Source organism: Cheilinus undulatus, linkage group 8 (assembly GCF_018320785.1).
Source record: "Cheilinus undulatus linkage group 8, ASM1832078v1, whole genome shotgun sequence".
In the NCBI taxonomy this organism is placed as follows: domain Eukaryota; kingdom Metazoa; phylum Chordata; class Actinopteri; order Labriformes; family Labridae; genus Cheilinus; species Cheilinus undulatus.
The window spans coordinates 27,754,197-27,777,241 of record NC_054872.1 but is presented as its reverse complement, the minus strand read 5'-3'; the positions used below and the strand labels follow the sequence as shown (position 1 = coordinate 27,777,241).

General features: G+C 39.4%; 1 protein-coding gene across 1 annotated transcript in view; it reads left to right on the top strand.

Annotated features, from left to right (window-relative positions):
• The first annotated feature begins 2,077 nt into the window (after positions 1-2,077).
• Positions 2,078-23,045, top strand: part of fam171a1 (family with sequence similarity 171 member A1) — a 37,016-nt gene continuing 16,048 nt past the window's right edge. Inside the window, exons 1-3 of the mRNA XM_041793896.1 lie at positions 2,078-2,458; positions 17,248-17,475; positions 18,151-18,243. Coding sequence (XP_041649830.1) covers positions 2,347-2,458; positions 17,248-17,475; positions 18,151-18,243 — 433 coding nt within the window. The 5' untranslated portion in view covers positions 2,078-2,346. The remainder of the gene's footprint in view (positions 2,459-17,247; positions 17,476-18,150; positions 18,244-23,045) is intronic.

Here is a 23,045-nt window from a genome sequence, read left to right as displayed (position 1 = left end):
TTCAGCCATGACCTCTCTCAATCCAATCATCCTGCTACGTCGTATTTTAAAATCTGTTGTCTCTCCTCCGTAGTCGGTCGTTTCAGTGTGACCGCTGCAACACTCCTCCACCCCAGCCACCTCCATTACATCTCATCAATGTCCAGGTCAAGCTCCTCTATGCCATCCAACATCCCTTCATCAGCTCCTCCAATTCATCCACTCAGAAATCTCTTAGTCATCTCGTCATGGGATGCTTTCCATAAAACATCTCAAAGTGGCATATTTTTAAATTGTTGTTAAAAATATCCTTAATAGGAGTTCAAATATCAAATCAAAGCATTTGAGTAAGACTTGTGTTTAAATAAAAATAATGTGTACAACTCCTTAAAATGTGAAACATTGTATGCTTTAACCCCTTCCAGGGATGGTGGGGATCCCTGGTCTCTGGCACTGTATTTTAGGAGTCACTGGTTGAAAAGTTTGGGAACCCCTGAGATAAATGATAAACATTATTTTATTAACTTTTAGATTTCCAGTTACACTTTCACTAACCATACTGATGCATTTAACTTCTTAGTTTTTAAGGATTTAAACTTTGATTGAACCAAATAACTTTACTTTTGTCAGAGCATTGCCCATCTAAATTTCTGCACTAATAATGTGCCCCGTCTATGGACACCAGCAATTAAAAGTTAAAGAGACATGTTGTTGGCTTGGCTGTATTATATAATCATATTTTTGTCAAGGTAAACGTACCTTTTGATCATAGTTGTCAGTGTTTTTATGATTTTTATGGAGGGTATTCAGTGCATTCAGAAAGTATTTGGAACCCCTCACTTTTTTTCAATTTTATGTTGCAGCCTGATGCTACAGAAATAAAATGTCACTCTCATCAATCTACACTCAATAACCCATCATAACAAATTGATAATAGAATTTTAGAAATCTGCAAATGGCAGAATAAAAAACTGAAAAATCACATTGACATAAATATTCAGATTCTTTGCAACAATACTTGAAATTTAGCTCAGGTTCCTCAGATTTCTCTTGATCATTGCTGAGATCGACACCTTTACTGGAGTCCACCACCTTAAACTGATTGGACATGATTTGGAAAGGCACACCCCAAAGGCCTCACAGCTGGCAATGCATACTAGAATAAAAACCATGCCATGAGGTCAACTGAGCTGCCTGCAGAGCTCAGCGACAGGATCTTTACAAGGCACAGCTCTAGGAAAAGCTGCAAAAAAAGAAGGAAGTTCTGCAGAACTGAAGGTTACCAAGAGCACCGGGGCCTCCATAATTCTCAAATGGGAGACATTTGGCACCCCAGGACTCTTCCAAGAGCTGATCACATTACCACACTGAACAACTGGGGAGAAGGGCCTTAGTAAGAGAGGTGACCAAAAACAGGACAATCATTTAGACCGAGCTCCAGAGATCCAGAGATATGGAGATGAGACAAAGTTTAAGGACAACCATCACCGCAGCCCTCCACCAATCTGGGCTTTACGACAGAGCTGCTAGATGGGAACCTGAGGTTAGTGCAAAACACATGGATGTCTGCTTGGAGTTTGCAAAAACTAGTGAGTGTAGATTAATGAGGCTGAAAATTAAACGACTCTAGCATCAGGCTGCAACATGACAAAATTGAAAAAGTAAAGGGGTCTGAATACTTTCTGTACTGTAAATTAGTTTATGTGTCATTTTTCTCTTCACTGCAAAGATGGCAATGAAAATGACAGAGCAACTACATACCCAGGTGTACCAAATGTAAACTAAAAGAGCACTGCAAAATACACAGAAATCAAAAAGGGTGCAACAAATGGGTAATCTTTATTTCAGCTTCAAAATTGGCCTTTACGTGCAATCAAACGACTGTGTTGTCTTTATTTATTTAACCCTATTTAAGTCGTATATAGTTCTACTGTATATGTTAAATAATTTAGAAAAAAAAGGCAATGAAAACTGAATCTTGGAAAGTATTGAGAAACTTTCCATTACTTGTCCAGTAGGTGTCGCTGGAGCTCCACAAAAGTTAGCGGTGTTGCGCGTGTAAGAAGCCGTCTGTTGGTGCTGTTCTGGGGCATGTGGCTCAGAGAGTGGGGCCGTCTTCCTCCCTGACCCTGGGCTATCGATGAAAAAACCAACGGAGCGGTAAAAGGGGCTGGGGATGCACAACAGGACGGAGGAACCACGGCTTCAGAGGCAAAAACCAGGAGTGCTGATGCTGCTAAACATGGAGCGTCGCCTCTGTTGCGAAGTAAAGCTTGTGTGCTCTGATGTGGGCACTCAGTGAGTTAAACGAAGACAAACATTGACCTTTATTTCGTTTTTATTTAACCGTGGATACAAACATCTGCAATGATGCGGACTGGAGAAGGGAGAGGAACCTCAGCGATTGTTCTCTGCCTTTTGGGATACCTTTTCTCTAAAGCAGTCGCGAAAACACTACCAGAGGACACAGCAACGCAAGGTAAAACAACTTAAAAGACTTTTATCTGCTTGCTTTGTTCAGAAAGAAGAGGCTAGTTGGTGGCTATCCTTGTGGCTAATGTTGCCGCTAGCCTGCGCGGATGCTGATGTGACCGAAAGTTAGCTAGCGTTAGCGAGTTAGCCTGTGACAGAAAAAGAGCACGAAAACTTCTCTGATACGCTTGGTTTGGCTTCTTTTAATGCCAAAGGATAACGTTTTAATCAAACTTTCTTTAAAACACATGTAGGGAAATTCCTGTTGGATTATTTTGTTGTTTCAGTGTCTGAAATTATGTCCTCTCGTTGTCCACATAATGCAGCAGGAGAGTCCAGCTGCTGGGATTTGTCCATTTTTGCGTCGTTAACTTTGTGTCGAAGGGGAGTTGACATCTTGGTCAGGTGCCCTTTATTAGCTGATAAATAAAAATATGGAGTCATTCTTTGTGTTGGATCAGCAGTTATTTATGAGGTAGCCTAGTATGTTGTGCACACTACTTGATGACTTTTGTAGGGCTGATGATAGCCATGATAAAATTTAACTTGGAGATTGTATAGACTCCCAGTATGGGGTAATTTAACTGTCGGTTTCCAAACATTTCAGCCTGCACACTGTCTAATTGCACAAATATTAGTCGTGCAATTAAGACGATAGAGGACATGTTTCCCAAGTTGGTTTATCTGTAGGGCCTTACTGTGTTCTCATCAGGAGAAGGACAGAAACGTTAAAAAAAATCAAAGTTAGATGCAGCAGCAGCATTTTTTGTCGCCTTTGTCAGATCTGTGCCTTGCAACAATCCTGTCTCTGAGCTCTGAGGGCAGTTCCTTTAACCTTGTGGCTTGGTTTTTGCTCTGATTTGCATTGTGAGGCCTTCTTTAGAGAGGTATGTGCCTTTCCAAATCATGTCCAATCAACTTAATTTACCTCAGGTGGACTCCAGTCAAGGTGTCCAAACATCTCAGCAATGATCAAGAGAAATGGGAGGAACCAGAGCTAAATTCCAGATGTTTCTGCAAAGGGTCTGAATACTTATGTCAGTGTAATATTTCTTTTTTGTTTTTAGTTAATTTATGAAACTAAAATTCTGTTTTCTCTCTTTCTCTCTGAAGGGGTACTGAGTGCAGATTAATGGGAATACATTTTTTGACGGTAGCATCAGGCTGCAACATAAACTGAAAATAAAAAACTGAAGGGGTTTGAATGCTTTCTGAATGTGCTGTATATTAATGCAGTTTGGGCATAAACTTTCAGTCCTTAAAACACTATAGGTTAAAAGATGAACAAAAAAAAACAAACTTTAGTTGTAGAAGACACTTTAAAGTTTAAGGAATGAGGATGAACAAAGAGTAAAACTTCAGCTTATATGGGTATGTTTGTTCAGCTTAAAACAGTAAATTTATTTTGTATAAATGGCAAAAATTTAGAGCAGATGTATCAATTATTGCTTTCTTTAGCTAATATTTCCCACTTATAATATCATGACATTATTATTGTGCAATCCTTGCAGATACTAGGGGTGGGAATCACTAGTGGCCCCACGATCAGATATTATCACGATACTTGGGTCACAAGTTGATATTATTGTAATTTTAAACATTTTGCAATAAAGTGAGTATTACAAAACTGTATATTGTGATATATTGCGATCTATGCCTTTTTTCAACTGTTTAGCTGATTTAACATTTGTCTTGCTCTCATGTTTGTCGTATTTCTGCGGTATTTTATTTCCATGTAGCACTTATTGCAAACCTCATGTGTCATGTCCATCTCATTTGGCCCTGCTTGCATTCCTAATGTTGTTCCCGTGGTGCTGCCATGTTTATACTAACTTTCTACTGCTGACCTCACTAGACAAACAATTGTCCAAGCAATTGATTTTAATTTTCCATTATCATAGACTTCAGTTCATGTTAGCAGTGTATTTGAAAAAAATCAATACTTGGTGGATGAGACAATACGATATATCATCAGACAAAATATCGCAGTACTATGCTGTATCTTTTTTTTCTCCCACCCCTAGCAGACACTGATGCCATTTAGATATTATCATGCCTTCATGCACGTTATAGCCATATCCTACAAAATAGGAGATACGTTTATGGCCACAGCTGCCTTAAATATTTCTTTTATTTGTTGTTTTGTTGTTTCTCTTGTCCCTCTGCTTTTCCTGCGTTTTCTTACCCCTTTCTAACCCCAGCCCTGCTTCAGCAGAGGGCATCATGAGGCTGATTCTGCTTAGGATTCATGCTTGTTAGAGAGAGGGTTTTTCTTGCCACTGTAGCGGTGCTAAATACTGGTAGTGCTGAGCTCACGATGATTGGGGCTGGTCTTTATTATAATAGGCCAGTTCAGACAGGACGATCTAGACCTGCCCTCTTTGGAAAGTGTCTTGTGATAACTTCAGTTATGATTTGGCACCATACAAAGAAAGGTTGAGTGATTGATCCATATTTAAAATTGATTCCATGAGCTGTTAAAGACAGAGCTAAAATTAGCTGCTGAAATTTTTAATTTTCTAATCATTGATTTCCATGCAACTTGACTTGACATCATGACTTACAAAATGATTTGGCATGAATAATGATTATTTGTTGAAAGATTTCTTAGGCAAAAATCCCAGACTTCCCTGGATTAAAGTTTTTTTATCTTTGTAGCAGTTTGTAACTGAAACTATCTTTAAGTGGTTTTGCTATATTTGAACAGATTTTGCAGACCAATGTATTCATGTAGAAAATAATGATAATCAAAGAGATCACCAGACCGGTTAAACTATGAAATGAAATGTACAATAGAAAATGTGAAGGGTCACAGTAACAAATACAACAGAATAAACTGTCTCCCTTTATTGTATTGGAGTATCCCGTCACTACAGCACAGACGTAAAGCTGTAAATCCAGTCTGACTCACAGTAATGTTTCTAATCTTATTCAGTCACTGACTTCAAAGCTTGCTTTTCAGATTCACTACTACAGCAAGCCACATCTGTTTTATCCATTACTGTTACCTGTCATGTAGAGACACACTTCACAGTCTGTTAGCTTACATTTTAGCCTGGCCTACAACCAGCGCTCTCTCTACAGCAGAGGTATGAATGTAAACAAACAGTAACTGATGCTGTTAATCAGGGTGAAGAAAATGCCGATGTGCTCTTCTTTTGGGCATTTTCTGCATCATGTAAATTGGATAAATTACAAACAGGCTCTGGTAGAGAACAAAGAGTAATTGCTCTGATAAATCAAAAACTTGTGGAGCTTTGAAGTCTGTGTTAGTCTCTCTCTGCTCTCCTTTTTCTGCCTTGCTCTCTTTCTCTGGTATTCACTTTGCCTCAGATTGACCTTTGCTGGTCCCAGAGGGAGAAGGGGAAGAGTGTGCGTATGTGTGTGTATGTGTTCAGGTCGATACTGAGGACTTCTCCTGGTCCGTCCAGCAGACAACAGGGATGAGTGGAGCCAGACAGACAATCTCCCAGCAGATATAGATCTCACTCACATTTCTGCTGCCCATAATAGGCATGGCATTGCATCTCAAGCAGACAAACATTCTCTGGAGCTGGACCAGGGCTGCATGGAAGTAGACGACCAGTCAAATCATGCTGTCACCAGCTAGCAAAACTTGATCTTTATCATGAGTACCTGCTGGGATTGTTAACAGCTGCCCATTATGGGGAGGATGTATATAGTACCAGCTGTAGTACTCCTGTCTTTATTACCAATTTCCACTACATAATAAACTCATAGGGAATGCTGAATGAATTAGAAATATGTTAAATGCTTGCCAAAAAATCATAGTACATCCCTACATATGATAACTAATGTCTGAAGGGGACTAATTGCTGTCAATTAAGGCTGGGAAATGAATTGCAAATTAGATTAAATCACAATATGGCCTGCTACAATTTTCTAATCGCAGAAGTTACAATATTTCTTTAACTTGAAATGTGTCAAAATACCATTTTAATCAATCAATATTTGTAGTGGCAGAGATTTTATGCACATTATGCAAAAATTCAAGTGACAATTTTTTATAATGGTTTTCAAAAATCCTCCTTTTTGTGTTTAATGCATGTTTTTCTTCATCAAAATGAGTGACATAAAAATGATAATACCCTTAAACAAAGTGAATGACATCGCATTTGCAATACGAGCAAAAATAGTTAGCTCACTCTATCTAAAACTGATGAAGCCTAGCGTTACTTCACAAAAGTCATACCCCAGCTGTAATCAGCTGGTAGCCAGCCTCACCTCCCCCACCCCAGCTGCCTCCTTTATAGCTTAAACCTTGTTGCACCCCCATATTCAGATTCATGCTACTATGGAGTAATTGCTTCGGAAATAATTTCATCGTATTCAATACACACGGTCTTATTTATGGAATTATTTGTTGCTTGAATTTGTTGAAAAATATACAAGATTAACCCAAGAATAACCGTATATTACATCACAATATTTGGGGAAAAAATAGCAATTAGAGCATTTTTGCAAATTGTTCAGCCCCACTGTCAGTCATTTAAGAATTCAAACTCCGATTAATTACAATTTTATATGGCTTGTATCTACTTTTTAAAACTTTTTTTTTTTTAGCTCTCCCAAAGTATTGCATTGGAATTCAATGAAAGATTCTAGCAGCCTGTGCCGACACTGCTCTCATCGTTAATTGAGGATTTAGGTGCAGGATCTGGGTGATGTGATAGATAGAAACCTGGAAATACAACAAAATTGCACATGCCCTCCCAGCGATAAACTACAAAGAACATTCAAACTACATTCTCAGAAACATATTCAACAGACCAGACAGACTTGTGGGGTTTCAGGTGGGGCCCATGCCACCCTGGACAACCCTTGCATTACAAAAAATATTTTAATATTTCTAGATACATTACCTGTATTAATGCGTTTAAGTTTACAAATGTCAAAGACAAAAAATAAGACCATAATTGTTTTATATTCACATTATTCACAACCCTCATATTAGATTTTAATGTCACAGGTTACTCTTCACTAAGTTTATCCCTTTGATGCTCCACATTAGCATCTAACCATTTTAGACAGTTTAATATCAACTAAAAAAGCACTCGGAGAGTGCAGACCTCCATTAGCCCTATCTCCCAATAGTAAAGAATCCTTTAAAAAATTCCTGGATCCAGATGGTGATCCAGATCACTCCCAAAATCTAGTCAGTTCTTCCTTATGCCATTTCTGACATTTCCTGAAATTTTCATCAAACTCTGTCCATAACTTTTTAAATTATGTTGCAAACAAACTAACTAACAAACCCTGCCGATCACATAACCTCCTTGGCGGAGGTAATCATGTTACAACCTGGATTTCAGTAGACTTCATTGGGCTCTTTTCTGCTTGATAAACAACTGCAGAGCAGTCAAAAATGAGGATCTGTGTCATGCATAAAACAACACTAATGTAATTTGTTGCACTTGATCCTTTTTAGGAATTACACAACAAATCACTGAAACCTTTTCACCATCTAACATATCCAACTTAAAAAGTGTAAACTATTTCATGTTTATCCATCACATGCAACCCAAGTTTCACCTGTACAGTACAACATATGGAGAGAAAACTATGCAAGGCACTATACAGCTATGTTTTATACTATTGTTTGTGTGTGGTTAGTTGAATAATTCCCATAGTTCTCCTTGTTCAGAATGAGAAGGTTTGGTATCAAGGAAAGCATTGACAGACTTTCAGGCCAAAAAGATCCAGATGCAGCTTGTAACCTGCAATATTTACTCTTTTTATATTAAAGGAAATAAATCCCTCAGTTTATCAGCAGGAGAGTGGAGATGTGGTGATGTAATCTTATTGCCATATTCCCTGCTGAGTTAACAGGATTAACCGTCCCTATCTAATCTGGATGAGGATAGAGTCCCAGCTGATGGTCTGTTGAAAGTCCTTAGTTTTAATGGCAGAGCTTTATGGGGGACCACCAAGTGTTCCAGGGGGATTCAATACAGTTTCACATGATTTGGTAGAGTAAACCTTGATCCCACTTGCATTTCCACAGCCAATATCTGCCATGCTTTGCTCAGTTTTAAGACATCTGGATCATTTGGCTCCGTTTAGTAAGAGGGGTCAGTCTTTGGCTCCCAAACAGGTCTTCATTTGGTACAGTTCTGGCTTTGCTATGTCTAGACAACCAAAAATGGAATTAAAGGAAATCTGTTATTCACATTAAAAGAATGATCCATCATTACGGCTCATAACTTGATGTCTTGAATCGAGTTGTTATTTCTATTTAAATAGCACCCCAAAAGGTTTATTTGCCAAGTTGTGCATCGCTGTTTACTTTAAAAGCACGACTTTTCAAAGCTGTTAAGCTTGTTGCAAAAACATGGCACTTTTCTGCTTGGTTCATTATTACTGCTGGTACACAGGAAGTGAAGATTATTTCAACCAATCAACAGACTGCAGTGAGTCTTGTTCCACTCTTTATTGTAGTATAGGTACGCTTCAAACCCCAACAGGACGGTGTGTAAAAGAGAGACGGTATGGACCAGTTAATTTGGTACCTTTTGTTTGTTTGGTACTTTAGACTGTGGCTGATTATTTGACTGTGCATACTTAACCAGTCCCCATTGTGGAAAAGTTCAACTGATATAAAGCAGTGTGGTGTTCTGTTTTTATTTTTGAAGCATTTTGCTTTGATTCGCTTCTCACCATGTGGCTCCACATGTTGTGACACGCTGTGCCATGTTTTCCCTTGTGATTCATGCTTTATCTCTGTGTTCCATAACAAGATCCCTATTTCAAGATCACCACACTGAAAATCAGATGTTTTTATTCATCCCAACAACAAACAAGTAGCTTCAGTCCTTGTGCTTCCTTTTGCTGAGGTTGAGCAAGTTATTACAGAAACACAGAATACAGTCTGCCATGACATGGATTTATATCACGAGGTATTTTTGCATTTTTTCATCTGCTTGAACTTTTAAGTGCCTTGCTTTTTTGCTGCACAGGTATGATAGCATTTGAAACGTAATGTGAACAACTCTTCAGTGTTTCACCTTTCTAAACTCTGTGACAAGAGCTCTCATGCTCTTGTCACATGATTTCTTGTTCCTCACACTCATGTGCTCATGGTCTTAATATGGTGGGGGAAAAAGGTTGTGCCGCACTAATTTTCTTTAACTGTCGCCTTTTTGGTAAATAAAAAGTCACGTCACATCAACCGTTAGTATAAAGTATAATTTTTAAGCCCATCATTGGCAGTCACCATACTTGAACAGACAAAGAGACGGTGCTGAGCCCCTTACTCTGCATAACTCGTCTCCTTAATGTGACCAAAATGGATGGGATACAGTGTTTCCCATAGAACGATGCTATACTTGGGTAGTTGTGGTGGCAGGGGGGATCATCTCGAGTCAGGCTCATTTTGAAGGTTTAATTTTTGTGTGGTGAAAAGCTCCCCAATGGCAAGGCGCAAGGTGTAGATGAGAGTCGCCTTCAGATGCTGAAGGCTTTGGATGTTGTTGGGCTGTCATGGCTGACACATCTCTTCAGTGTGGAGTAGTACACTGGGGTGGTGGTTCCCATTCTTAAGAAAAGGGACCAGAGGATATGTGTTAATTATCAGTGTATCACACTACTCAGCCTCCCAAGGAAAGTTTACTCTAGGGTGCTGGAAAGGAGACTCTGGCTGATAGTTGACTTCTTGAGGGAGCATAGGAGTTTGCTCATCCAGCCTACTTTTGTTTTGTGGACTTGGAGAAGGCTTATGATCATGTCATAGTGGGGGTTATGTGGTGGAAACTGTGGGAATATGGGGTCCCGGGGCTGCTGCAGTGAGCCATCAGGTCCCTGTATGACCAAAGTGAGAGTTGTGTCTCAACACAAAGTCATACTTTCATCTATGCTTTCTGCAGATGATGTGGTTCTGTTGGCTTCTTCTGCTGGGGCCTCTAACAGGCTTTAGGGCAGTTTGTTGTTGTGTGTGAAGTGGTCTGGATGAGGGTCAGCACCTCTAAGTCCTCTGAGAAGAATGTGAGTTTATTGTTATTTTAAGCACCTTGTTTGTCTCTTAATTGTCTCTGGGCACCAGCATGCAAACCTGATGTTTAATTAGGAGAACTGATTTCAATAAAAGGTCGATTCTCGTAACCTAAAGACTTTGTGATTTCAATAACAAGTTGTGTATATATTGGTATCGATATTAGTCTTCGGCGTGTTTTTGGGTATCGTTGGCAGGACCTTGTGTCTAATGCTGATGTGCTCAGGAAGCCGGGAATGTTGAGTGTCAGCTGCTTGATATGGGAGCTGTGCTTTAATTGGAACCTGGTGTGCTTTCCTGGGTCTGATCCAGTCCATTGCATACTAGGTGCTCAGGACTCAACAGTTTCAAGTTCATTACTGAATATTTTCTAGTAATGTAAATTTCTTTTTTCAAAAGTGAACTGGTGTTGCTCACTGAAAATGCTGGTAAATAAATCTATTCTGTGAGAAATGATTCACTTTAAGAGATTTTATTTGTATGTTGTGTGTGCTAAATGTGGGAGGTGGGGGTGGCGGCAGGCCTACAAACACATTTCTTTTTCTAGCTGCTATAAGTGCGTGAGAGTAGGGGGTACATGGCTGGAGGTCAAATGTCTGAAGGGGTACATGCTGTGAAAAGTTTGGGAACCACTGGTGTAGAAGCTTGAGAGATGTCCCATGCTTCATGTGCATCATGGTTTATTAGCCTTGCATGGTTCCTTTGCAGTCCATTGTATTTGTTTATCAACTTATTCAAGACCTACCTCATTTTCTACTAGGACTTTTATTTTTATGAAGGAATTTAAAATGTGCAAGAAAAGCGGTCCGTTAGTGCAATTTGTCTGTCTTAGCTTTTTTGTCACTCCCATCTTTGTAGTACAATGCTAAAAGTTAAGCAGCAAATGCTGTTGCAACTCTTCTTATTACAGAAAGTTGCTTCTAAGCAAACTTTCCTCTCTGCCTCGTATACAGAAAGCATCTGTTTCCCCCTCTGTCTGGAAGAACACCAACCCCCCCTTCACACCCAGCGAGGGCTCGTCATACTAGGCTTTTCCAGTTTATCACACCACACTAATGGTGTAGAAAAGCTCTGCCTTCCTCTAACTTCTGGTAAAGACCCCAAACATGGATTTATTCAAGCTGTGGTGGGCTAAAAACAAGCTCACAGATGAGTGTGCTCCTCTTGGGCCCATGTCTTTCTACCGAAACACACAACCACCCTGCTGCTTTGGCTGCTGCTGCCTGGGATAATTGGTCTGCGATCGCAGCGTTGGTAGCTCTTTGATGCTTTTCTCCTCCATATGGGACTCAATACACAATGATTAGGAGTGAAGAGCAGTTATTGTTTGAGCTACAGACTCAGTTTTCTGCCATTCTTCAGGATCTTTTTCTCCTGTGTGGTGGAGCAAAGAGGAGACTCCCAGCTTGTTTAACAGTGATGTCACTACAGAGCTGATTTATTGGATGAGGAATGGGCGGGGACTGTTGCATTTGTCAGTCAGGGGTCTCCCATGGGACTTCTTTTTAAAGTGAGCACAGCTGGTGCCCCCTAACAGCATATCAGTGGGAGTGGGACGGGAAGTGAGGTCAACGCACATACACAAAATCTTAATACGATGGGAAGTTTCTGTCAAGGGGAAATCCAGCCCTTTTTCTCCCGATCCTCTGCCGTGCAAATGTAATAACAAGAAGGAATGAAGTGAAGGGTCAGAAAGCAGCCACGGAGCAGATCTTCACACCCGACCTCTCTGGGTAATGATATGTTTGGTGGTTAAAGATTGACATGTTTCTCTGCCAAACCTTGCCACGTTAAAAGCGACACTTAACTTCCACCCTTTGCAGAGGGATCATTTGGTGCAGAGCTGTTTCTTTTTTTTTTTTTTTTTTTTTGAGGTGGAGACTGCACTTGGGCTGAACTCTTACCAGATTGTCAGAGCGGTTCCTTGTCTAGCGCAGGGTCCTGAGTGGGAGGAGGGGGATCCGTCTAGCCAGGGGTATAAATGTATGTGTCACGGTGGGTGGGGTTACAAGAAAGAGTTACAACAAAATTTTGAGTGAGTATGGGGGGAGGTGGATATGTTTAGGTCCAGGGCGAGTGAGGGTGAAACCTTTTCAGCCTTAATTGGAAGGTCACTGTGGGTCAGCAAGCAGCCAGTGATCAAACAGAGTTTATGTTGTCATGAGTGCACAGACGGAGGGAGAGCTTGGGTTTGTGTGGATGTTAAATTACAGTGTTTTAGTACCAAGTTTGTTTTCTATCATACCTTTGGCATAGAAAGCTGGAATTAACTTTTGTTTGTTTTTCTTTGTTTGTGGTTGAAGGAAAATGAGCTTCTCTGTTTGGCAGTGGTGGACAATAACAAAAGTTCATCTACCCATGAAGGTTTTTAAGGTTGTGCCTTAAATGAGTATTTCCATTTCTTGCCACCCAAACTCCCACAGAAACAGATTTGGCACTTTCCAGTCTGCTACATTTATTCTATAACTCTGTTTTATTTTTGTTGATTTAGGTAGCTCATATACCAAATATAATCAACAAAGACATTAAGATAGCATGATATATCCTTTTAAAGTAACATTTTCTTTCTTTTTCTATTTATTCCTCACTGCCATTATCGGAAAGTCATGCCGAAACAGACTGGGTGTAGAGCAAGAACATTTTTCTGTGACGGAAAGCTTTCAGTGTTGCTCTCTGCTCTGTATTTGTATACAACAACTAACTCTTTCCCCGTAACTATCATATAGTCAAGTCAAAGCGGGGCAGCAGAAGAACGACAACATTGTTTTCTGTCACAGAAAGCTTTCCGTGTTGCTCTCAACGCTAACTATGATGAAGAAAGGCCAAGCTAACGGCTAGCAGGCCGTAAATACATGCACACAACACGTAACCCTTTCCCCTAGTGGTGTAAAGATAATCCAATATGGATTGGTTAACTGATCTTGATGTCAGTGGTCCAAGTGCATCAGTCCGCGGAGCCCTAGACCCATAAAAATACGGCACAAACCGGTCCTTGGACCGGTTTTAACGTTGGAGATTGGTTTATTGATTGCTGATTGTTTTCATAGCCCGTTCCGCCATGCTCTGGCGTCTGTAATCTCGCACAACCTGTGGTGATCTTTTACCTTTAAACGAGAGTTCTGTTTGCTGTAGGTGCTCGCTAGGTAGTTGGATGTGTTTCACCGGTCGTCGCCTATACGTCTTTCAGTTACAGTTCTGCACCTCAGGAAAAAGTCATGTGGACTTTATATGAAGGAAGGATAACTTTCAAAATGTCTGCCCATCTATACGCTTTGGAGAAAAGCTACGGCAAGAACTACGACTAAGAACTATGGCAGCTCATAAATCTCACCTGTTGAGACGGCAGAGCTAAAGTTTAGCAGCACAAACAGACCCGAATATAAACACTTTTCCGAGTTAAAACTCGGAGAAGTCTTCAGTTATCACAATAGCCCATTTATTCACAGGGTTTACAACTGTAGCGTGTTGTTAGGAGTGATTGATTTGGTGACATAATCAATACATCTGAGCCCACTGATAGGATATTAAACAGAGAGGACTTCACTGAGCTGGAGATCAGCTGTTCTGCAGTGAATCAATTCAAGAATGAAAACAATCAAGAACGGTCAGATACACAGAGAAATGAAATAACCATGTTTTTGCCAAATGTAGACTGAAGACTCACATTAAGAGGAATTATGAAAGGAAAAAAATGTATAGAAAGCTGTTTTAATTTGACTGTTTTCAATATTATTTTAACCTCTTGTTCTCCTGTACTAGCAGACACACAGAGCTCTGTCTATCAAATCTCCTTGTGACTTTAAATTTGTTTTAATTTGTGCTTCTTGGGAAAATGTGATATTTAGTTTGTTCTGTTATTGGGATTAATAATGCTAAGGAAGTTACAAGTACAGAAGGATGGACATGTAACAGTAAAAACTCATTTGAATATTTATCTTCCAATTTAATGTCAAAGTAAGACACCTGGGTGTGATGAAAACTTTCTTAAACATAATTTCAGAATGTAAGCACAGGAGGCCTGGCATTTAGTCTCTTATAAATAAGATCAAATAAAATTAGATTATTATGAAATGATCTTGTTTTCCCCTTTTTTTGCTCATTTTTGTTAAAGAAAAAGTTATTTTGATTCTATAATCAGATTGTACTGGATCGGATCGGATCGGACCAAATTGTTCTGTCTTTTAATGAATCGTCAGTGGATCGAATTGTAGTCTGAATCGAGATTCGAATCAAATTGTTTTGAGAAGGAGAGATTCACACCGCTACTTTCCCCCTTAATTATAACACGCTCATGCTGAAGCGGTTTGGCAGAAGAGCAAAAACACCCTTTCTGTTACAGAAAGCTTTTAGTGTTGCTGTCTTTGCTTGTTTTAATAAAAAAATGTCCAGTTTTGACTAAGTGCGGCTTTGATTAATTTAGAGCTAATCACTACACAAGCAGCCAGCATACACAAGCATTCACACAAGTTACCTTTTCCCCTGAATTATCACATTGTCATGCCAAAGCAGGTCAGCAGAGGAGTGAAAACATCTTTCCCAACATGAAAAGCTTATAGGGTTGTTTTTATTCTTTATCATACAGAAATATGGCCCAATTCTGGTTTTTGTCTTTGCAGAAAGGCGATAAAGGACAAAGGCAGCACGTAAATCTCGCCTGAGACGGCAGAGCTAAAGTTTAGCTAAGATGCCAAGGCTATATGTAGCACAAACAGACCGAAACCTAAACACTTTAATGAGTTAAAAACTCGGGGAAAGTCTTAAGTTATCCCTTTAAAAACAGCCTGTTTATTCACCTACACAAAATATCATCCCAGATCATTTCTGACCCAGTAGACTTGCTGTTGTGAATGCCCATGTATGCGCTGAGATGGCATTATGCAAATTGGTCGGAGGCAAGGGGTCTGGACGGGTGAGGTCCGTATCCAAGAGGTCACTGGGCTGCAGCCATACCCCTCTTAGTGAACTGAGAGAGAATCAGGTTGGGAGGGGCTGAGTTGATGTTTCAAAATCTCTCCCCTTGGATGTTTGCCAAAAAGTTACCTACTGCACCTTTAATGGAATTTCTCTGGGGGTGTCCCCAGAGACTAATGATAATGGGGTCCTTTGTATAGCAAAGCATTACGAAAGTCATGAAATGTTCTTATTTTCTCTTTAAATAAAACACCAGTATAAGACCGGAACAATATCTACAAGTATGAAAAACATGTTTGAAAGCCTGTCCAGCTTATTTTGAAAAATAAAAGAGACCAAAAAAGCTATCATGGATGATTCAGAAATAAGATGCCAATAGAACTTACATGTAAAGGTAATAGGTGTAACTTCTTCACATGATGTATTTCGAGCCTTTCCTTTGGAATGATGGGATGCAAGGTGCCAAAATGAAGCACTGAAATCTGTCTTGTAATTGGATACAGTAGGTTTTACATGTGTGGGTCCCAGCAGGGCTGCCCATAAGGGGGGAAAAAGGGGTTTTCTGGGGCCCAACAGAATGAGGGGCCCGTGGAGGCTAGTAAATCATAGTCCATCCCAACCCTGTTTCAGAATGGAAACTACTTCACTTCTTCATAAATAAAAATCAAAAACAAAAGAAGAATTAAAAAAAAAATGCAGAAAACTATTGGACTCAATAAAAAGTTTGTTTGAGGTGCTCTTTGGAAAAGGGCCTCATAAAGTTGATAACAAACAAGAAGAGAAGGCAAGGCACTCTCTTTAAGCATTAAAATGCTTTTAATTTTCACTGCATGGTCATGTGTAGACCTTAAAAACACACTTCAATGCATTTCGGCATCAAGCCTTCATCAGGAAGTCAAACAAACAGATTGTTTGTTTGACTTAAGATTATACAGATTTTCTTTCCTGAAAACAGTCATTGACATCAAAAAGATTATTCTTTTCAAACGTTTCCTTATATCTGTTCAATACTTCCCTTAATTCCTGATTAACAATCACACACGCTGAGGTTTGATTATTCAAAATATTTCAATAAATTTCCTAAATAGGAGCATTTGCTGCACTGAGAATTGAGTATGTATGCCAAAGTATGTCGTGTTAAATGTGTTTACTCTTTAGTGAAACTTTCTGAAGTGCAGGTTGAAATAAAAATAATGTAAGCATTTTTGGGTGTGCAGGAGATCATTTCCGTTGGTGTGGTATCAAAACAGGTATCAGTATTGTTTGACTTTGACTAGTATCGTATCTAAATTCAAAGTCTGGTATAGTGACAAATGTAGTTCTATTTATAACATAGTTGTTGACTTCACCAGGCTTTTTGCACTCTCAAATATGCCTCAAAATTAAAGTTAGCGTGACACCGCATGCAACCAAGGTTTTATGTGCTTTCCACCTCATCTTGTGCAGTCATTGTTTATCTGCTGCTTCAGTTTCTGCCCTTTTATCAGTCAACAGGCAGTCTGTTTAAATGTTTTTATTCCTCCTCTTCATTAGCCAAGGTGTTTATATTCAGTTGTTTTTCCCTCTCATCCAGGGCTTCTTTGAGAGCAGGAAATAGTCTGTTGTTTTAGAGAGGAAGGGCTGCTGGAAAGAGTCCAGGAAACAGTCAGACTGTTGTTTCTTTGTGATTGGCTGTGATGTGGAAATCTGTGTCTGTGGATTGGTGGCATAGTGTCCAGCACCAAATCCAAACCCATTTAAATAGATGATAGTATTTTAGACAGCTTTAATTATAACACCACTGTGTTTCATGCCTATAAATCTCTCCTTTTTGCAGTGACATTTCCTGCAGTCTCAGACTAGCACCTTGCTCAGTAAGCTCTCTGCTTTGTCCACAGAGGTGACTCTGAAGGTTCACCTGAGCGATGCCAGCACCCAGCAGCCCATGGGAGGAGCCACCATACAGCTCTTTGCCAACCAAACGGCGGTAGCCACGGAAACCTCATCGGCTGATGGCAACGCCTACCTGCACTTCCCCTATCGCCTTGGGATGCCATTGGTCGTCACTGCAACCAAACAGGGATATGTGCCAAACTCTGTGCCCTGGACTCCCTCCAGATTACCTGGTACGTGTCTGAGAGAGATTTCAGGAGGAATTCAGGAGTCGTATTACTTTTCAAAAAGCCTCATTTAGATTTACAGTGTTGGTTTTCAGTTTATTGATCTCCTTGCCTGCTGCCTGCTGCCAGCTGAGTGTGTATGTCAGTGTAACATCAAAATGGTGTGTGTATGTGTGTGTGTGTGTGTGTGTGTGTAAAAGTGTGTGCCAGGTGTGTGAGTTAATGAGTGGAGTGCTCCATTACTAATTTATTACAATATATGCCAAAACCCGGCGAGGGGGCTGCTTAAGCTTCCCTTTCACTAACACAAATACACAAAATACCTCCCAGGAGGCTGGAGTACACTGTGAGTGTCTATGTGTGGACTGTGGGGTGGGGTGGTATTGTGAGCCAACCAAACGGCGGCCAATTGGATTATCACGCTTACCAGCTCTGAACAATGGAGGAGTGAAAGGAAGGAAGGAAGAGGAAAGGAGTGCAGTTAGCTGGGTCAGACTTGTGTCCTGCACAGCAGACAGGATGAAAGCAGCACTATTAAAAATGAATGAAGATGGTTTAATGACTTGTTATGTCTGATGGTGATCAGTAAAGTGTCCAGGTAGACTGCGGTTTGTTTCTCATCTAATTGTGCATTCATTATCAGCTAATGCATTTGTACACTTTTGTGTGCTTCTGTTGTAGTGTTTTCCTCTCTCAGCCTGGACCTACTACCAGAAAGAGCTGCTACTCTGATGGTGTATGAAGACGTGGTGGAGATTGTTTCAGGCTTACAAGGTAAATGCAGTTTGTAAAAATCAGTTTTTAATGTAGTTTACATACATTCATAGAATGCTGCAAAGATTATCGAGTCCAAACAACATAAAATGCTTTCACACTTACACAAAACTCCTGAAAGTTTGCAGAAAATGTATGGGAAGTTAGATAGACTCATGTGTGAGCGCAGCAGGTAGATAGAGTACGTGTTTAAGTTACCAGCAGGTGACCAGTGTGATCTCTGCGTGTGATGAAGTTGCTTCATTATGTTTTCTGTTCACCAGTGTGCTCTTCACTCTTTTGTTAATATGGTGAATATGTTGACCCACATGTATCACTAAAACAAAGACAAAATTTATCATCATAGTGTTGAACTCTGTTATCCATCTCTATATCTTTTTTGTTCATGTTCTTCTAGGAGACCTTTCCCCCTCTATCCAGGGAGCATTTTTTTTACCAATAGCCAATGTTTTAACAAAATAATCTAACATAAAGAAAAACTCCTCTACTGTTAAACTGTCAATAGCAATCCCAAGAGTAAAAACTTAAACACTTGACTGTCAGTAAAATACACCACAGTAGCATGACTTAAAGCAACATTATTTAAGAATTAGAATGGTTGCACTTTAGCGCATGTCAAAGGCCTCTGAGTGCAGCCACACTGTGGTAAAACACATAGTACTGTTACCTCCTCATAGACAACATGCATTAGTTGACAAACAGAGAGTAGTGAAGCCAGCAAAGATGCTGTGAGAAGCCAAAGAACTATTTCAGCTGACAAAGAACTGTTTATTACTGGATTTTGCACAAATGACTCTGGAGGTGTCTACAGACTGTTCTTTGCAAACTGTTTGCATGTGGAGTTTGTATCCAAATTCAACAGCTGTAATGACATCCATAGTCTGTGGCTAGATGGCTACATTGCAGAGAATAATTTAATTCATGCTGGTCCAGATAGTTTGTATGGGTTCAGACTCATAAAGTGAACCTGAAGATCGACAAAAAAAGAGACAACACCAGAGATAGAACCTGGGGTAGACTAGATTCTACATTAGGTAAAGCTGCTATTTATGAGACTACTATGACACAGACAGTCTTATAACCTAATGTTATGTCACAGTATAACGATTAATATCTGCAAGGATGTGCACTCTGCCATTAGATGCTTGCTTTTTGCCTGGCTTCTTGCTCTACAATCTCTTTTCTTTTTTGAAAACTATTCACATGGGATTAGAATTACCCCCTGACTTCAGTGTTTTGCATGGTGAATTTGTATGGGTTAAGTGTAGTCAGTAATGTACCTGAATTTACAGACATTTCTGACGGAGAACATTAAAGTGCCACATGGCTGCAGCAATGAAAACACACAGTGAATTTTTATTTTTAAAGTTCATACAAAAAATGAAATGTTGTGCACATTGTGTTCTGCAGGTGATGTTGTCTTCATGTGTCATTTACATACTGTTAACCAGAGTTTCCTAGTTATGACGTGCTAATTTTTTTTCTCTTTCTCTTTTTACACATTTTTTTGATATGTAGTAGTAGTAGTTTTTGCATAAGTCGACTGCGCGTATCTGCAGAAGATCAGGCAAAGCAGAAGAAGAAGAAAGATGAGCATCGCTCCTATTTTATCTATGGTGAAGCAAGACATCTTGTTTTAAAAATGAACCTCCCCTATCATTTAAACAGTTTTTATGTAGCTGCTGCTTTGGATATTACTTTATACTCTATTCATTTTTGGATTGTTACACACCAACAACGGCTCTCCTCGCATAGCTGTTGTAGCTTAATCACTGAATGTTTAATGACAGATTTTAAATCCAAATTGTGTTATGTATGAAATGTACTGCTAAATAATACCAACATAAGATCAGACACTTGTAAAGGAAAGCAGAAGCTCTGTGTGTAAGAGAGCAACAGTGTGCACACATAAGTTTGGACAGTAGAGTGCATATACACATAGTATGTTTTTTGGACATAAGCTGGAATTAACTGAAAGCAAAGCACTATTTATAAACTAAATTAGTCAAAACCTAGTTGGCAATGTCCTACACAGCTTCTTCTTTTTTGCAATCAGAAGAAGCCATGCAGACCTTTAAAAAACACACCACCCTAAATTAAAGTGATGTCAATTTGCACAGGATTAGTATTACCTGTGAACCTCTGTCTGTACTGGAATATGGTAGGTAATTTGCCCTGAATTTTTTACACCTCAAATAACAGACATGATTAATTCAAACAGAATTAAAAACACAGAGTCCTGTGCAATTATTACAAATTACCAGAGGTGCCTGGGTAACACTAATCTTGTGTGAATAGGGCTTCAGTTACCATCCTTTTCCATCTCTTAGCCTCAAATCGTAATAAGATGGGTTTACTGGCTTCTTTTTAGCCTATGGCTGCTGTGTGAACTAGTGCTATAATGCTGTGTGCATTTCTCTTCAAAGACTCAAGACCCACCAACAAATTTACAAAGTGCTGACAACAGGCAGTCTGGGTGCTTTGTGGAAATGGTATAGACACAGTTCTTCTTGTTGAAAGTTATTGTGTTGTTTGATTGACATTCAAAAACCTTTTTAATGGGGGAGGGTTACATATTGTTGCTTTAAACATTGCCAAAAATTTGTGTTTAGCTGGTTGATTTTTTTTAAATATCTGTGATAAACCTTTGTAGTCATGTAGATACTCCTAAGAAATGTTTTTTTTTTATGAAGTAAATGATTCTAAATAAAAATATGGATACCCTGAAAACCTATTTTACAGAAAAGTGACTTTTAGTCAATTCTAGACATTTTAATAAAAGCACTTTAACCCTGCAGGCTATGCTACAGGCACATTAAAATGAAAATCAAACAAAATTTCACCCTTTACGCAGAAATGTGTTCACACCTACTATAAATGCTGCTTTTCTTTAAATGCAAGATGGCGAACAGTTATTTTTTTGGGCCATTTTATGGCTTTATGCTGACAGTTGAGGGAAGAGTCACAGGAAACATCAGGAGAGATAATGATATGCATTAAATGTCAAGGTTCTGACTTGAATTTAAGGGGTCCATGCTACTGTGCCCTGTGTATTAGGGGTTTTGCTCTAAATGCAAGGCTAATCCAGTACCCTAGAGGAAAAAAAAAAATCTTTGTATGAAAAATCAACAGTTTAACTAAGGTTTTTATGATGACTGTTGTTTTTAAAAACCTGATATCTTTTATTGTCTTCATCATTTTTATTTTTGAGTTTATTTTCCCCTATTTTAATTATTAGTTAACACTGATAAATAAATGTATTAATTCATACTATATATGTGCAAATAAGGACTGAAAGTAATTAGCCTTGTCTGTAAATTAAATGGCCCACTGCTGAGTAAGATCTAAACAAAGTGATGAAGTCCACCCTCCTCTGCCCACACACAAATGTAAATCATGTTTCTTTGTTGTTCAGTCTCTTTGTTAAGGTCCATGTAATTATATTAGATGAGGCTTTCTCACTCGTGCAGAATCAATAGAGTGTCTTTTGTCTGCTGGGTCTTTTGTGTGTATATGACGGACAGGGGAGTAATTTAACATGTCAGCTGTGTTGCCAGACAAAAAAAACTTTAGACACAGCACACATAAATAGGCAGACACCATTAACATCCTGAATACACACACTGCCCACAGCACGTGTCTGAGCCCAGCAGAGTTTGTGCCCTCTGTCCAACACACTTTGTTCGTCACGATGTTGTGAACTTGGATGCCCAGGGGAGTGATGAACCTTGGCATGTGGCACATGAAGGCGAGTAAAAGAGGAGGAGGAGGATGATACAGTATGAGCTGGAGAGTGGGGCCATGGGTGGAGCAGTTGGAGAGTAAAGGGGGATGGGCAGTGTAGTGTCCGACAGAAGGAGGAACAGATGAGGTGAGGAGAAGTGGAGGGAAATGAGACAAAAAGAGTCGAGAAAGGAAGCATAACGAGAACTGATTCAGGACACTTGTCCATTATAGAAGGTAACAACATTCATCTGGATTTGTATTTTTTTATAAAAGCCTCTGACATTAAGTTAAAAGTTAAAAGATAGACACACTGCAGAGCCAGAAACGCATGTCGAGTGCAACCTGAAACACACAGTGTGAACACTCATACACAGCTGGATGTGGGTCTCACTGCTCAGGAATGTGCACTCACAGTCGGACCACAATGACATCACCTTGCTGAGTCCAGCCTCATGCAGCATTTCTGACTCTTCTTGCCTTTTACTATAAATTGTTTGTTGGCAGACAGTGACTTGATAGGGAGAAATGAAAAGTAAACAATTAATTTCAAAGCAAAATACTAGAAAGAGGCATCATGCTGGCTAAGGATAAGGCAAGTGAAGATTTATCCTCTGCACTGATCAGGAGTTACCTCCATTAGGCCTTAAGTGATGGATGGAATGATACAATGCCATTGAAATGTCTTGTAAAGCATACTAAAATAATACAGAAGTTAGTTTAGTTAAGTTTCTCTGATCAGTTTAATCATGAATCATGGGAGAGAAATATACGAAGTTAGATTTTCTCAGCTGTTTAGACAGATTTGTTTTTGTGTAGTATGTCTTGTAACTTGTTTTAATCTGATAAATGGAATCAGTAAGGTCATGATAGTCAGTCTATGCAGTGTCTTTTTCAATTATATTTTGCGACATCTGGTTCTCTTTTTATTTTGTAAAGCAGATGATTGGTGGAGTTTTGGTCTGCTGGATATAATAATCTGTTCTTAGGTTAATCAGAATGGAGGCACATGTCAAGTGAAACTAACTTCTTTATACTCAGCACAAACATCTCTGTTGCACAGATGAATAAACTGTATC